The sequence below is a fragment of the Sceloporus occidentalis genome, unplaced genomic scaffold (assembly GCF_023333645.1).
Source record: "Sceloporus occidentalis isolate IW3139 unplaced genomic scaffold, rSceOcc1.0.p SCAF_7, whole genome shotgun sequence".
NCBI lineage: Eukaryota > Metazoa > Chordata > Lepidosauria > Squamata > Phrynosomatidae > Sceloporus > Sceloporus occidentalis.
The window spans coordinates 63900369-63918264 of record NW_028316987.1 but is presented as its reverse complement, the minus strand read 5'-3'; the positions used below and the strand labels follow the sequence as shown (position 1 = coordinate 63918264).

General features: G+C 39.8%; 1 protein-coding gene across 1 annotated transcript; it reads left to right on the top strand.

The window, feature by feature from the left end:
• The first annotated feature begins 244 nt into the window (after window positions 1–244).
• Window positions 245–17673, top strand: LOC149309852 (uncharacterized). Its single transcript, XM_089531372.1, has 5 exons — window positions 245–462; window positions 12057–12152; window positions 14724–14828; window positions 15381–15476; window positions 17406–17673. Exons 1-5 carry the CDS (start codon window positions 249–251, stop codon window positions 17513–17515), a joined length of 621 nt encoding a protein of 206 aa, XP_089387498.1. The 5' UTR covers window positions 245–248; the 3' UTR covers window positions 17516–17673.
• Window positions 17674–17896: the final 223 nt, after the last annotated feature.

Here is a 17896-nt window from a genome sequence, read left to right as displayed (position 1 = left end):
GGAGTGAGTGATAAATGCGAGGCAAAATAGTAGAAGCCAACGTGGCGCCAAAAAAGAAAAGAAAGAACTGAGGGGGAAATGAAATAAATATGGCAGAGAGGAGGGGGGTGGGAAGGAGAAGAAGGAGCCAGAGGGAGGGCGTGCTGCTGGGAAGGCATTGAGGGAGACGGAGGCTGAGGGGAGAGGGAGAAGGAGGGCAGGGCTGTGTGTCTGTCTGTGTGAGGAGGGAAGGCGCCATGAGGGGAGCCATGGCGGCCCTTCTCTTCCTCTTGGCGACTCTGGCGATGGCCATGGCGGCGGGAGGCCCTGCTCCTGGTTCCAAGGCCTCTCGGGGCCTGGCCGTGCCTTTCGTCTTCGACCCGGGCGCCCTCTGCAGCCCGCCTTGCCGCCATGGAGGCCTCTGCATCCGCAACGGCACCTGCTTCTGCGCCAAGGGCTACGAGGGCGAGCGGTGCCAGTCTGGTGGGTAGAATTATCAGCCCCTTCCCTCAGAGGGAAAGGAGAAGGAGAAGAAGAAGGGCCACCCAGACAGCCAGGCAGGCAGGGAAGGAAGGAAGGAAGGAAGGAAGGAAGGAAGGAAGGAAAGGAAGGAAGGAAGGAAGGCAGGCAGCTGGAGGGGAAGCGCCTGACTCAGGGAAGGGCTATTGATTACTATTTATTTATTTAGTGAAATTATTTATTGAAATTATTTATTAATATTTATATTATTTATTTATTTATTACAATTTTTTATTATTATTATTATTATTACATTTATTTATTACAATTTATTTATATTTTATATTATAATTTATTTATATTTATTTATATTTACATTTATTATTTATATTTATTACAGTTTTATTTATGTGTATTTATATTTATCGCATATTTATTATACTTATTATTTATTTATTACAATTTATTATTATTATTATTTATTACAATTTATTACAATTTATTTATATTTATATTTATTATTAATATTTATATTTATTTATTACAATTTATTTATTTATATTTATTTTCATTTACATCTATTACAGTTTTTATTTATGTTTATATTTATATTTATCATTTATATTTATTTATTACAATTTTATTATTATTTTATTTATTTATATTTATTTATAATTATTATTTATATTTATTATTACATTTAATTATTACAATTTATACATTATAAAGGAGGACCACTGTTCCCAGAATTCCCTAGCTGCATGAGGAATTCTGGGAGTCGTTGTCCCCCCCCCAAAAAAGGGAGCTTGGCCAAGTTGGGGGTCCCAGTTGCGGTTGCTTAGGTGGTATATATGACAATGGTTCCCAAACTCGAGGAAACTGTTTTCTTTTTCTCTTTCTCTTCTTCTTGGAACCACCGTTCCCAGAATTTCCAAATTGTTATTGTTGTTATTATTATTATTATTCACATTTATTTTCAGAGCGCTGCAAAGTTTGCACAGTGCTTTACTTAGCAAGGGTCAGATAAAATAAGGAAAAAAGGAACAAAAACCTGCCAACCTGCACACAGTGTAAAACAACAACATTACACCATTAAAATATCTCTAAAGAAATTTAGCCAGTTTGGGGCACCCAATGCGGCAGGATGCTTAGATGGTTTATGGAAATGGTTCCCACACTTGAGTAAATGACTTTTTAGGGGGCTACCATTCCCAGGATTCCCCAGAATGTACAGAGTAAGGCACATGATGTATATGTGTTTGGACTTTCTCTCTTCTGATCAGTGAGTACAAGGGTTCTGCTAGAGCTTTGGTGGATTGCGATGCCCAGAATCCGCTCAACAGCATAACCATTGGCTGGAGGGGCCAGGGAGATATAGTCCAACGATGTACCTTTGCCAAGGTTTTGCTTTATTTTCTTTTGTCATGGGGATAACGAACAAGCACCTGTCCTGTGTTTATAAATATGTTGCTTGTCTTCAGTAGGTAAACAACTTTATATCATGAGACACAAGTAATTGAGGGGGGAAATGAGAATGCTCAGTAAAGTGGAAGATGCTAGGAAATGAGGAAAAGCACATTACAGGTGGATTGGTTCAGTCAAGGAAGCCACAGGCCTGAGTCTGCAAGGCCTGAGTAGGGGAAATGGTAACCAGGGCTCTTGGAGGTCTCTCAGGGTCCAGAAAAGATGCGGTTTAACACCACTTTATGTGCTGGAGTTCATCCTATGGATCCTGGCATTGGTAGTTCTGCAAGGTCTTTAGCCCTCCTCTGCTAAAAAGTGCTGGTGCCTCGCAAAACTAAACGTTCCAGGATTCTGTGGAATGAAGCCATGGCAATTAAAGTGGTGTCAAATCACATTATGTCTGCATAAGTAGGATACCCATAAGTCAAAGTTAAATGAAAACAAAGACTTTATGTACCTCTGGCTCTCTGCATGTGTTTTGGTTCTTCCACAGTGATTCCCAGTCCCTTCAGCCTTCATAACCCCAAACTATTTGGAGTGGGTAGGTGAGGAATGCAACAGACAGCTAGAAGATGGGACTCACAATGAAGCACAAAGGATTAAAACAATCTGACACCACTTTAACTCTTGTGACTCTATTTTACAGAATCCTAGGATTTGTAATTTGATGAGGACCCAGAGCTCTCTGACAGACCAGACTGGATACCTCACCAGACTACAGATCACAGGACTTTGTAGGATAGAGTCATGGTAGTTAAAGTGGTATCAAACTGCTTTATTTCTGCAGTGTGGGGCTACATCCTAAGGAGAGATATCCACAGGAGTAGAAGTAAAGCAGATGCATAAAGCCTGCCCTGCTCCAAGGCTTCAAGATCTGAGGGGAGCATTTTGATATTTTGCCTGGGATACCCTAATGCCAGATGTGAAGCTATGGAGGGATGGAGACAAAATGAGGGCCTCCCCTCGATAAAAATGCTGCCCTTTTTAATGAAAATTTGCTTCACTCCTTAAATTTCTAGCACTGTTGAGAGTGAGACATTGAAAATTGTTTACACCTACAACTCTTATATCTGCTGTGTTTACATTCTCTATGTAATTTTGCCTGCCCCATTTCTTTGGATGCCTAAACTTTATTTCTAAATAGTATTGCTCAGCTGAAGTTTTATGTTATGGCAATACTAGAGATTTGGCAATTTCATTTCTGGGGGCAGAATTCTTATTTGAAGGAGCAATGCCCCCATTTTGCTTATACCTGTAGCTATATCCCTGCATAATGCCTATGTCTGTTTTAATTTTGACATTCATACTTCACCTTTCTATGAATAAAACCAAAGCCAAGATTGCTTAGAAATTAGAATTATAAACCACAAGAGATTGAAAAACAACCTTAATGATGGAACAGAATAAAAAGCAAGAGGAACATCATAATAAAAGCAAATAGCAATAGGAAACTTAACACACCATCAGAGGTTCGACTTTTTTTGTAAATCTCATTGGAATAAAGCAGTCTTTAAAACCTGTTATGAAAGTGCATTGTTATTGTTGTGTGCCTTCAAGTCTTTTCGGCTTACAGCAACCCTAAAGTGAAACTACCATGTGGGTTTGTTTCTTTTTTGGCAAGTATCTTCAGAGGGGGTTTGCTGTTGCCATCCTCTGAGGCTGAGAGAGCATAACTTGCCCAAGGTTAACCAGTAGGTTTCCATGGCAAACTTGAGATTTGAACTCTGGTCTTCAGAATCATAGTCCAATGCTCAAACCACTACACTACTCTACCCTCTTTAGAATGCATTACTGCCCTCTTTAATATGGAGTGTGTCCTACTGGATGGGGATGCTGCTTCAGACATTATAATACAAGGAAATTATAACAGCTAATCAGGCATAGTTGAATCTGTGGAGGATGAGACTTATAAGGATTATCGCAAGAGTGAAATTAAATATGAGCAATTTCTAGTTGCATAATTGAATTAGGTATCATTCTTCAGAGAGTCAGGCTTATTTTACCCAGAGTCTATTACAGTTGGCCCTCCATATTCATGGATTCTTTATCCACAGATTTAACCATCCACAGAGCAACCCTTGATTTTGCCATTTTATATAAGGGAACACCATTTCACGCTGCCATTGTATTCAATGGGATTTGAGCATCCACGGATTTGGGTAAGCTTGGAAGTATAGTCTGCCCTTCATATCCACAGATTCAGCCACCCACAACTTGAACATATATTTGAAAGATATAGATTCCAAAAAGCAAACCTTATTTTTGCCATTTTATATAAGAGACACCATTTTATTATGCCATTCTGTTTAATGGGACTTGAGCATCCACAGATTTTGGTATCCCTGAGAGGCCCTGGAACCAAATCCCAGGGGATACCAAGGGCCCACTGTATTAACATGGGTAAGTTAGCATGCCCTAAGTACCGGAATAGGCATGGAAGGGAACAAAAAATTGGTCTCTGGATACTTGGAGGCTGTCAAACTATGCAGGAAGCCCTTGCTGTTTAAAAAGGAATCCTATGTCTCATAGAAAAAGAAAACTGGTCTATACTTTTGAGGATTCTGAAGGATAAGCCGTCACAGTTGAACTTAGCCTGCAGTCAAAAGGAGCAGAAAAACATGGAGAGAAAGGAGAAGACATAGGTGAGTGGGGTGAGCTTTCCACACAAAAACCTCCAGGAGCTGTGGAGGGCTGGAAAAATGTCATCATTTTGCTGACTGAGGTAGAGCAGTGACAAATACACCCTCCAGTTGTATCTAAAGCCAGTCACATTTATTTTGTTATCTCAGCAGAAAATCCTTCTAGAGCATCTGTTTCTTCCTATACAGCAATGATTCCCCAACTTTGGTCCTCCAGATCTTTTGGAGTTCAGCTATCAGACACCCTAGAGAACTTAGCCAGCAGTCAAGAATTCTGGAAGGTGAAGTCCAAAACATCTGGAAGACCAAAGTTTGGGAAACACTACTATACGGTATCTATCTATCTATCTATCTATCTATCTATCTATCTATCTATCTATCATCATCTGATTTACATAATTTTAAGGTAGACAATGAAGACAATGAAATGTTTAAAAGATTTACCATACCTTAGCTCAGTCTAGAGACCACAGTCAAGAAATCAGAAGAAGCCTAAGGGAGAAAGCAGATCAGTAGTAAGAGCTGGAGTCATGCCGCCCACCTGCCCAGTGGAATGCTCCTGTGGCACAGCAATTAGACACTGCATACCGCAGGAAGGGAGAAGAGCCACAGTGGCAGCAAGAGGGTCACAAAAAGGAGAGGCATTTTGCTGCTTCTTTTTGTGCTGGAAAAATGCCGGATTGGGGCTGCAGCGTGCAGTTGTGTGATGCTGCCCCTCTAGGGCCATCTGTTTTGGCCCTTGGTAGATTACCACACTTCACACTTATACTATTGCTATTCCACTTTAACTGCTCTTACTGCCTCCTGTTGCATTCTGGGATTTGCAGTTTAAGGAGAGCTCTTAAGCCTCACTGAACTACAAAACTCAGAATGCAACAGGAGGCAGCCAAAGCAGTGAAAGTGGGATAGCAGCGCTATAAGAGTGTAGTGCGATAATGTGGTAGGAATGGAAAGGGCAGCCATGAAAGAACTAGAGAAGGTCCTGAAGTGTAAAGATATATAACTGAATAACAAAGTTAAGACGGTCTGTGCCATCGTATTTCCCATTTCTATGAATGTTGTGAAAGCTGGACAGTGAAGAAAGCTGATTGGAAGAAAATCAACTCCTTTGAAATGTGGTGCTGGAGAACAGTTCTACGGACATTGCGGACTGCTAAAAAGACAAGTGGGTCCTACAGCAAATTAAGCCTGAACTCTCCCAAGAAGCCAAGATGTCTAAACTGAGGCTGTTGTGCTTTGGCCATATCACGAGAAGACATGACTCACTGGAAAAGACAACAATGCTTGGTAAGGTAGAAGGCAGAAAGAAAAGAGGAAGACTACATTACAGACAGATAGACTCAATTAAGGAAGCCACGGCCCACGGTCTGCACGACCTGAGGAGGGCTGTGGGGAATAGGGAAACTTGGAGGTCTGCCAGACATAGGGTTGCCATAAGTCAGAACTGACCACAGTTAGCAACAGCACACACACACACACACACACACAGAGAGAGTGTTCATGGCCTGAGATGGTTGCCTCATGTTGAATGGTTGAGTTTCCATTGCAGTCAGGGTTTTAAGTAACATTTTCAAAGCAGTAGGAGAAATTCACAATTGGATGAAACGGATTATCTAGACCCATTTCAAACTGGCTTCCGGGTGGGTTACAGGGTTGAGACGGCCATGGTCGCCTTGGTCGATGATCTCCGTCTGAGCATCGACAGGGGAAGCGTGTCCCTGTTGGTGCTTTTGGACATCTCAGCGGCTTTCGATACCATAGACCATGGTATCCTTCTGGGGCGCCTGGCAGAGGTGGGAATCGGGGGCACTGCGCTCCAGTGGTTCCGGTCCTACCTCTCTGGGAGGTCCCAGATGGTGCAGCTGGGAGACGTGTGTTCCGATGAGAGGCCCCTTAAAACCGGGGTCCCTCAAGGGGCCATTCTGTCTCCCATGCTATTTAACATTTACATGAAACCGCTGGGACAGATCATCCGGAGACATGGGGCGCGGGTTTATCAGTATGCTGATGATACCCAAATCATTTTCTCTATGTCTCCGACTGATGCAGTGACTGGGGATGGCGTCTCTCCTCTCGTGGCCTGTCTAGAGTCAGTAATGGGCTGGATGAGGGAAAACCGACTCAAGCTGAATCCAGAGAAAACGGAGGTACTAGTGATAGGTTCTCCTGGTCCAGGAATGGAGGTGGTTCCACCTGTCCTGAACGGGGTCACGCTCCCTGTGAAGGACTCCGTGCGCAGTCTGGGGGTGCTTCTTGACTCGTCGCTTCACCTGACTGCTCAGGTGAATGCAACGGTCAAGAGCACCTGTTATCAGCTTCGGCTGATTCGCCAGCTGCGCCCATACCTGGCCCAGAGGGACCTAGAAACTGTTGTACATGCTCTGGTAACTTCAAGATTGGATTTCTGCAATGCACTCTACATGGGGCAACCCTTATACCAAACTCGGAAGCTGCAAACGGTGCAGAACATGGCAGCCCGGCTGGTCACTGGTGCTCCCAGGACCAGCCATATAACACCGGTTTTAAAAGATCTCCATTGGCTGCCCATTCGCTTCCGAGCTCAATATAAGGTGTTGGTAATTACCTATAAAGCCCTAAATGGCTTGGGCCCAGGATACCTAAAGGACCGCCTCTCCTCGTACATTCCGCCTCGCACCCTCAGAACGACTGGGCAGCAGCTACTGAAGGTGCCTGGGGCTAGGTTAACCTCCACTTCTCGGAGGACGTTCTCCATAGCTGCCCCAGCCCTTTGGAATGCGCTGCCCACAGAGCTCCGCTCGTCTACTACCCTGGCCCAATTTAGGAAGGACCTTAAAACCTTCCTATTCCAACAGGCATTCCCCGAATAAATATCCTGTGGGCCTCCCTCCTCTTTCGTGGCCAAGAGGTTGGGCTATGGGGCTTTTTTAGTGTTGGTTTATGTGTATTTTTTAGTGTGTATTTTAATTTGTTGTATTTTAACATGTTGTAAGCCGCCCTGATCGAAGGAAGGGCGGCATATAAATAAAAAGTTTATTATTATTTATTATTATAAAAATGGTTCACTAAAAATAATAAAAATCAGGCACAGAAGCCAAAAGCAGCTGCTGGGAGAAAAGAAAAAATCAAGTTCCCAGAAATTAACACCAATCCAAAGCAGAATTATATACTTCACTGGCATCCTGTTAGTGACATATGCACTATTATATCTTATTTTTGTATTTGCAGAGGTCAAAAATTTCTTCTTTCCGCACCCAACAACCAAAACCCTTGACCATAAATCTTCTGTGTGCTCTGAAGGCCATGTAGAAGTATCTGAGAAGTGTTTGGCTGTGTATCTGTAACCAGACACACATCTTCCACGTGATTTTCAAAGATCTGTGGAGTTCTGTGGTGTATATAGTCTTAGATGATTTGGAGTTTATCTTTAAAAGACACAGAACATTAAAAATTACAGAGAATTGTAGATGAATACATGCATATGAAAAGGGCGGCCTATAGTAGAAAAAAATTAAGATTATTATTGTAGCAAGGTAGCAAAATAAGAATAAGGCTGCAGTCCCACAGACACAGATCTGAGAGTAAACATCGTTGTTGTTTTTAAAAAAAGTTAATGCAAGGTATACTGAAACCTTTTAAAAGCAGGTTTCAATATTTAATAATTGTTTAAAAATATACCTTGCAATTGGTGGCATGGGGGAAATGGTAAATGGCAGAAGGCTTATGCCACTGTGCCCATTATTTATGGATAGCATTTGTTCCAATAAACTGAAATGTTTATGGGCTTCATTTCATTTTGCTCCCCCGCCCCTGTCTTTCAAATAAGTCTTGTTCACATCAGAGTTTCTGAGGAATGCTTGCTCTTCATGTGATAAGCCCTTACTGTTTGCCATTCATTATTATTTTTTTGGCAATGCTCATCTTGTTAAATGGGTTTTCCCTTCTGCCATTTCAAACATTTCATTTGTGTGTTCAGAGAGCAGAACCATCGCTACGCATTATGGAATGCTGAGAGCAAATTGCCGACGATCTCCTGAATCTCAGCATAGTCCCTAAAAAGTCCAGAAGAAAATCTGCAAGTGTCCTATTGAACATTGTGTGCAGATAGCAAATACATAGAAACTAGGATTGGCTCATGAATGATTTATGAGCCAAGAACCAGCGAAATTTGTCAGATAATATGTTTGCATGAAATCATCACAGTAGATGTACTCCGAAATGTGCAATTTTCCAGCTGTTTATTTGCCTGTTATGGAGGCACTTTTAGCTGTCACTCACAAAGGATCCCTTAGAATCCATGAGGAAGACTGTCTTCTCAGCATGTTTTCACTCTAAACCCATAATGTGGGTGAAAACTAAGAAGTTACTAGTAAAGAGAGAAATGACAAAATACTTTTCAGTTTTAGGGCACAAACTGTTTTAACTGTAGAATGATTTTCATATATGTAGTTGTGGTCCCACATGGCTTCAAATCATAAATCAAAAATATCCCAAGATATAAAGATGGAGGTCGGATGAATTCATAGCTGCAGCCAGAGCTGTTGTTTATAACCAGGCTGTCTGAAAACCTGGGGAATACTTCCAAGGAAAGCTTTAGGGCCATTCTTGTCTATTTCAGATCTTTCCTTCTTTTATATCACCTTTTAACTGAATATGGTGCTCAAAGTGGTTGGCAGTAATAATGTGTAAAGAAAAAGTAACATCATTAAAACATTGGTTAAAAGGCAACAGTTAAAACCCAGAACAGTTTTAAAAGGAACAAACTCTGTCCACCAGTTAAAATCTAGTTCAGCTTAACAGCCCAGCTTAACAGCCTGAAGCTTGGCTAAAACTGTCTTTGCTTGCTGGAAGAAAGACAGTAAAGATGGAGATCACTTGGCAGGGAGTTCCAAAGCCTGAGAAGGCCTTCTCTTGCATTCCTCTCAAATGTGCCTCCAGTGATAAGAGCACTGAAAAACCCCTCTCCTAAAGACTTTAAAACCCAGATAGGCATATACAGAAGAACTTTCAAATAGTCTTAAGTCATATAAAGTTTTATAGGTCATAAGCAATACCTTGATTTGTGCTTTGAAACAGGCCGGTAGGTGATGAAAGTGCTGGAAGTAGAAGAATCACTTGCTCTTTATATCAAAATGGTGTTGAGAAGTTGCTGCAGTATGTTAGACACAGCAGAGGTTTCCCATCTTCAGATCATGTTACAGTAATCTAGATCTGGTGGGTTGTAACTAAATCTTGGGCCTTTATAGCCAAATCCAGTATTTACCAAAATGGTTAAACTCTGCATAGCATTAGCTGTGTAGGTGTACTCCTGACCATTGCTAAAATTTACCTACTAATCTTATATTATCCAAAGCAGTACTAGGATTAAACATGAATAAAACATACATTTTTGCAAGGTAGTTGTTAACTGGAAATAATGAAAATGGTGGGAATTCTGAATGGGATATACATCTTTGTAAGTGGGCTTACATGTGCGTGAAACAGAATTGAGTAGTTTTGCAATGTCCGTATTCACCTGAGGGCTGCTGTGATAATACAGTGTACAAGTATCCTTTGTGTAATGGTAGCTAGTGGAGTGACTGGTGTGCCATGGCTCCAGTGTGCAATGGGGCACTGAAGCACACTGAAGGATTCTCAGTGCACATCTGGATACTGGGTGTGGAGTGCAATAGGAGTGTCCAAAATGTGCAGCAGAAATATATGATGTTCATCAGGAGCATCCAGTGTACTTTGAAACACTCTTGACAATGCCCTGATATGTATCTGCTCAATTCATTAACAGGGTTTTGTTGCATTTCCTCAATAACTACAGATTTGTAAAGTTACGAAAGGTGGGCCATGACATAGAATCTTGGCCCCCTTTTTAACCAGAAACATCTCAGAAAGCAAATTATCAAATTGAGTGTTACCTAGAGCAGGAAGGGATATCAATTAACTGGCTACATTATCTCCAATTAAAAGAAGAGTTTAATAATGATGTGAAAAAGGAAGGAATAGACAGAGAAAGGAAAGAGTTTGATAAAATTCTAATAGGAGGTGTAAAAGGATTCATAAAGAAAACCTATAAAGTACTTTTGGATATTGAAACAAAAGAAGAAACCATCAAAGATACCATGATAAAAATGGATGCAAAATATAGGCAGATCAGTACCCATAACAATGTGGGAAAATTCATGGAAAAATAATCAGAAATTCACCAAGTGAAATACAATAAAAGAAAATTATTTAAAAATTCTACACAGATGGTATCTAACTCCCTCAAGACTATCAAAAAGGAAAAAACAGACGGCTATTGCTGGAAATGTAAAGGGAAAATTGGAACTATGTACCACGTATGGTGGCAATGTGAAGAGATACAAAAATACTGAAAAAACATACACAAAATAATGCAAGAAATCTTAAAAATAAATATCCCCTTACTTCCAGAGTTGTTCCTATTAAACATTGCAGACGTGATACAAGTCAAACTGATTTATAATCAGATTAGCGTAATCTTATATATGATTTCTGTGGCACATATGGTATATGCCAAACACTGGAAATCAAAAGTAATACCTAGTATAGCAGAATGGAAATTAAAATTACATGAGTTGACAATAATGGACAAATTGACAATGTATACTGCAGGTAAAACAAACCAAGAATATGAAAATGAATGGGAAAAGGTTGTGAAAATTTGGTACTAGTAGAGTGATAAGAATATAATGTAGAGATGAACCCTGTGAATGAGTAGATATAGTATTAATTACTGTTAAAGGGGAATGATCCTAAAGGTGATTCTTGTACGGTAAGAAGACAGAGAAATAATGCAAATTGGAAACTGATGTATATATGCACATAGAATGTAAAACATAGTTTCCCCCCCTCTTTTCTCCCTTGCCACTTTATTGTACTTTTATGTCAATTATTTTATATAATGCATTAAAATTCAATAAATATAATAAAAAAATTGAGTGTTACCCAAATTACAAAACCATTTTCAGGCAGAAGATGCTCAACATAAAGAGAAATACATGTTAACTTTTACTTGAATACCACTTCCTCTTCTATTAAATTTGCCCATGTATACGATGAAATCTACTTTTAGGTTTGCATCTGAAGGGCCAGATTTTATCCAACAGTTGCTATATTTGGCTCAATGACTTCCTGTTGCTGATTTCTTTTCAAAGCGCATTTGAAAGCTTATTTCATTTTTTTTTAAACTTGAGAGTTATAGTCACAGCTGGTGAATATAATCAGTTGTGGTAGTTGCTATCGATTGATAAGCCTTTCCCTAGCCACTTCATGCTCTGTATTTATGCGATAAGAAAATTCTATCTCCATTATAATCATTTCACAAACCAAATTAGCTGATTATATTTGCCATTATTGAGTGTACCTCATGAATCATATGAAGTACAATCCAATCTACTGAGTACAGGCAGCTGTATGCATTCACTGGTAAGCTTGTCAAAGCAAGAGGATTCTTTGCAGTTGACTCTACTCCAACCTCAGATCATCTCATCCTATTTTCTTTGTCTTTTTTTTGATTCATAGCAACTTGTTATCCAAAATGTAAAAATGGTGGGAAATGTCTCAGACCTGGAAAATGTAGATGCCAACCTGGCTATGGAGGAAGATATTGTCATAAAGGTAGGTTTATCTTAGGCAATTTGCAAATTATTGTCGGGGAAATACAGTTTATGGTAGACTAAAATTCACCATAAAGAGCTAATTTGTGGACTTTTCTACATCCAGTCGGCCCTTCCTATACACGGATTTTTTATACACGGATTCAAGCATACACGGTTTGAAAATGTTCCAAAAAAGTATAAATTTACCTTGATGTTCCATTTTTTATTAGGGACACCATTTTGCTATGTCATTATATTTAATGGGACTTGAGCATACACGGATTTTGTTATACACGGGGGATCTTGGAACCAAACCCCAGCGTATAACAAGGGTCCACTGTACAGTATTGCTCACAGCATTCACTTTCAACAGTCCTGTCAATCTAACTGTGGGCCAGAACAGACTGGCAAGAAGGGGTGGTTTGAAGCTTCCCCCATCAAAGATGGACAGGGGTGGCAGCAAACCCCCAATCCCCCTTGAACCTGTCCTAAATAGGAGGGAAATAGGAGCCAGCTTTCCTAGCCCTGCCACAATCCCAGGTTGGCTTCAAGGTGATCCAGCATCATGTGGCATGTAAACACTATGCCACCAAAGCGTCTTGAAGCTGCCCACGTCTGGGCAGCCAGGTGGTTTCCAGGCATTATTGGCAAGTGCAGTTTGTAAATGCCATGCTCCCAAGATGCCCAGAAGGCATCTTTAATGGGCCATCTGTTCTGGTCATAATACAATTTACTACAGTGGACCCTTGCCTTATGCGGCGGATCCGTTACGGACACACACACACCCCGTGTAAGGCGAATTCCGCATATGCTGGAGCCCCATTCACTTGAATGGGGCTCGTGTGTGTGCGGTGCATGCACGCCATAGGCGCGCGCCCCATTCATCTGATTGGGATGCGCTGCCCCTTGCTTGAGTGCGTAAGCTCAAAGCCGTGTATAGCACGGCCATGTATAACACAGGAGCACTGTATTAATCTAGCATGAGCCAAGAACCTGGAGTACTGTTTTTGAAAAAAAAACCATTTATTAATATCATTCATTACTTTTTCAAAGCAATGTGTTGGCCATTAATCCTAGAGTTATGTGTTTATTTACATTCTCACCTAAAAAATAGAAAAAGTCCCTAAATCCCCATAACCAACCCCTCAATTAACGTCATTTTAGGAATAACAAGTAAATTGTGTTACCAGCAATTGTTTTGCAAAGAGAATCTCATTGAGACCTCATTATGCCAAACAGTAAAATAAACAGGTAATGTTATTATTTGTTATTCATTACTTCCAAGCACTGCCTTTTGCTTTGTGAATCTGTCAATTTCCTGGCTTTATTGGAAGACATCTGGTTGCATGTTCTACCAACAGCTGATGTGACGCTTGATGGAACGTGAAATAGTGCCTTTCCTTTTGCTGTGCCCTGGCTTGGAATTCCTACCTTGATAGATAGGTTTGGTTTTTCCCTGATGGCATTTCATTCCAGGCTAAAGACCTTTTGATTGAAAGTTTGTGAATATTCTTTGGCTTTGTGCCTTTGTTTTCTTTAAATTTGATCAGCCCATCTTCTGCTTTGTTCGTATTGTTGATAAGATCAAACAACAGACCTCTGCTGACAAAATGGCACAGTCCAGTGGAACAGGGAGGAAGCAACCCCCATTTCCCATTGCTGTCACTTGTCTTTCTATAAGGATACTGTACATCCTGGAGGCTGGGTAACATTCAGGAGATGTTTTTTGAGTAACAGTACCAACAACATTATTTTTTATTTGCCACTCTTCATGGATTGAGGCGGGGAACAACAACAGACCAACAAATATGGGTCAATTAAGAACACAATTTCAGTTAAAACATACATCAGTTTAAAAGAAACAAGACACATCTGTATTAAAACAATCTACATTTAAATTTCATCATGAAAAAGTTACAATTTTAAAAATTATTTTGATAGGTCTGCTGGAAGAGATTAGTCTACAGTGCTGTTTTAAATTTGGACATTGTATTCAGTTGCTGAATCTCTTCAAACAGGTCGTTCCACAGTTTAAGTTTTTTTTTGGAGAAAAACTTGACAGGGCCTGTATTTTTATAGTTCAATCAGTAATGATTGTGCAGAAGAGGGAATTTCCACAGGTGGTGCTTGCATGACAAGTGACAGATGCTGAAATTCCTCTTCTGTGCACTTGTTAAAGGCACAAGAGCCCTGTCCTCTTTTTCATTACTGGAAAGCCTATGGTGGTGTGGAAGGCTGTAGTGGGAGGGAGGAGAACAAAATTCCAGAACTTCCACTGGGCTGATGTGGGTTTTACCAAATGCAGGTATATATAATATATGTATGGATGTTATTCATACATTTTTATGTGCTTAGTTTGTGGAATTGTTTACAGATCAGCTGTCAATCTCCTTAAATAGGTTATAGTGGGGCAGAAAGATAGAGTAGAAACATTCTCCATATGTAATAAAAATGAATGAAGGGTACATTTTTGTCTAAATGACTTGGGTCTATCTTAGAATTATAGCTTAAAAGAGGAAAGATATTTAGAATGAAACATTTTTGTAAAGTACAACTCTTAGCCTGTTTTGTCTGTGCTGTTTCCTTCCAGTAAGCTGCGAAGGAGGATGCCAAAATGGTGGGGAATGCATCTCTGTTAATGGGATGGTAAAGTGCCTTTGTGCTTCAGGTTGGACAGGATCACAATGTCAAGAAGGTAAAGACTCTTTGGCTATTTACAGATTGCATTTGGAACCCTCCCTTCTTCTCAGGCAGGGTTGGGGGAAGCTCTGTTCTGCAGGACCCATTCAACTTACAAGCCATCACAATCAAAATGCCTTATCTCAGCTCAGAGACCAGATTTAACAGATTTTCCCTTCTGTCTCCTATGCTGCAATAACATTTTAAAAAGCTTCTTTGTAGTCCACTGGGGTTACGCTGTGGAGAGAAAAGTTAATCCTCCCATCCCTAGTGCTGCAAAATTGCCCACTTGAAAAATTTCATTTCCCCTCTGCAATGAGGCATTTAGAAAGTCTTCACTCACACCAGTAGCAGCTTTTTAAAAACTGGGGCCAAGATCATAGCTTATTGTGTGCTTTCAGGTGGTTTCTGACTTAATGCTGACCCTAAGGCAAACGTAAAACAGGTTTTTTTCTGAGCAAGATTTGTTCAGAGAAGATTTTTAAAAAATTGAACTTTAAAAAATGTTCTTCAAAATACAGAAAGATGTTGGAAAGAATACCTTGTTTTTCTTGCCCTTTTGGTGCAGCGGTTTGTTCCCAGGGATGTCGGAATGGAGGCATTTGCGTAGCTCCTGGAATCTGCAGCTGTGCAACTGGATGGATTGGTGGAGCATGTCATTTAGGTGAGTTACACTTTTGGCAGTTCCAGGGCCTTTTTCACTGACACACAGGGTGCTTCCAGAGAAGCCTTTTATTGACTTGACCTATTCACAGGATTCCACCAGGAGTCCATAACAAAAGCAAAAGATGCCATAACCAAGCAAAGTTTTTTTGATTAGTTAATGCCAGAAACCATCTGTCTGGAAGCACTCATGTTCTTCAACACCTACTGGTTACAAATGAAACATCTGTGTACTGACTGCATTTATGTTTTTTGTACTCTCCTATCTTTATGTGTATAGCCTCTCATTTATGTATTAAGATATTTATTTAAGTTGGGAATATTTTATGAGTTATCAACATGTTCAAGAGGATCTAGTAAATTTAGATAGTTATGGGTGGTACTGATGATAATTGCTGAAGCTTCCTTTCAAATTGTAACAAAGGTTAGAAAAGTTACTTTTTTGGCTAAAATTTCCAGAATTCTTCACTGCATAGCTGTTTGCTACGCTGACTAGGAGATCCTTGGAAGTGCAGTCCAGAAATGTAACATCTCCCAGTTCTGATTGCCTTGTGAAAGATCTACACAAAAAAGGAGGAGAGTTTTAGGGCAGTGTGGAGCTGGACTGCCTTCTTGACTCCTTGAGCAAGCCCAGCTGAAATGAACAAAGAGGCTGTACTGTGACAGATGTATTATTATTATTATTATTATTTTTGAGCAACAGGAAGATTGTGTCCTCCATTTATTGTCATATATTCTAGGTGTCATATGTATCATATTATATGAAACTTGCATCCAACTTTACATTTTTAAGGATGCGTGTCAATTACTGGCCACATAGATGCTGGTACCAGTGAGGAAAGTTAAAATAAAATAATTGAAAGTGACATTGCAAACAGAATTTTGCCACTATAATGACGTCATGGATTTCATTAGCAAATACACTGCTCTTACACACTGACAATACCTGATCTCACCTGATTTCAGAAACTAAGTAGGATTGGCCCTGATTAGCCTTTGGATCGAACACACCAGAATGTCAGGGGTTGGAAACAATCCTGCCTGAAACCATGGCAAATTGCAACCAGTCAGAATGGACAATACTGGCCTAGAGGGATCAGTGGTCTGACTTAGTACAAGGTTGGACTTTTCCATTGTGCACTTTTCATCAGTTCATCAGCACTTTTGAAAAAGACTCTTTCCTCCCTCATGACATCTCCATAGCTATTGTGTCCAAAAGTAAGAGACAAGCAAGCCTCTTAATGTAATGGTTTGCACATGGTGGGTCAAAACCCTCAAAGAAATGATAGGAGTCAAGTGAGTTTGATCACCAGACTGAGCTATGAGATCCAAGTACAAATGGTTAAGAGAATATCTAACAGCAGTCTTATTCAGTTGAAAGACACAAGTGACTATCATGGATGCATCTGCCTAGAGCCAAATTTGCCTGGGTCCCTGGTGGATTCTAAATTAAGATACAGTTCAAATGTCTGAGAATCCATTATTGTCATTTTTTCTTCTCTATGAATCATTCATTTCCCAAATACTTCAAATTATAACATCCTGTGTAAATCTTATCACCAGTTGTACACATTTTGCAGTTCTCCTGTTTAGCATGTCAGAGGGATCATGCCAGAAAAAGTTCTTGGGACAATGCTTAAAATGAATAAGATAGGCAGAGGACAGAAAGGTACACACTTTTTAAATGTTGACTTCTTAGAAACCAAAAAGTGGTCGTTCGTCAAATTATTTTAAAATTCTAATTGATTTGCACTGTTTAGAACTTGTGTCTTCTGAAAATATATGTCAGACATGAAGACTGTGCTATGGGATTCTGAGATACTGTTTTTATACTCTTGTTTAGGTATAACTGTGGTCTTCAAATTTTTCTGTGTGTAATATAGTTTAATAATATGGAGGCTGCATTGTGTAATTGATTTCCCTCTCTTAGCTTTATGTAGGCTGCCTTGCCAACATGGAGGCAAATGTATTGCTCCAGATGTGTGTAGATGCCGTTCACCATACTTTGGCATACAGTGTACAAAGAAAATAAAACAATGATACCTCCTTTTCTGAAGATAAGTTACATTATTCTTCTTTGAAGACAAGTTGCATTATTTGAATAAATAAGCAATGGGAGAAAGAATTTTTTTATTGTTCTTTTTGCTCAGTTTTAAATCATGTATTAAGGGAAAGCTCTTCTATACTAAAGGGCATCTTGAAAAAGTAATTCTGATAATATCATATTAAATGAATACATTTCAAAGTATGTGTGCTCAAAGACAATTTTGATACATGTGGGTACATTCTGTCTCATTTTATACTATTATTTTTAAGTAAAGCATTTTCCAAAGTGTCTATTCCTTGTCTTTCATTTATTATTTTCATGAATAGAATGCATTTGTTGTCTCATGTAATGAATATAATAAGTATTTTGATTTT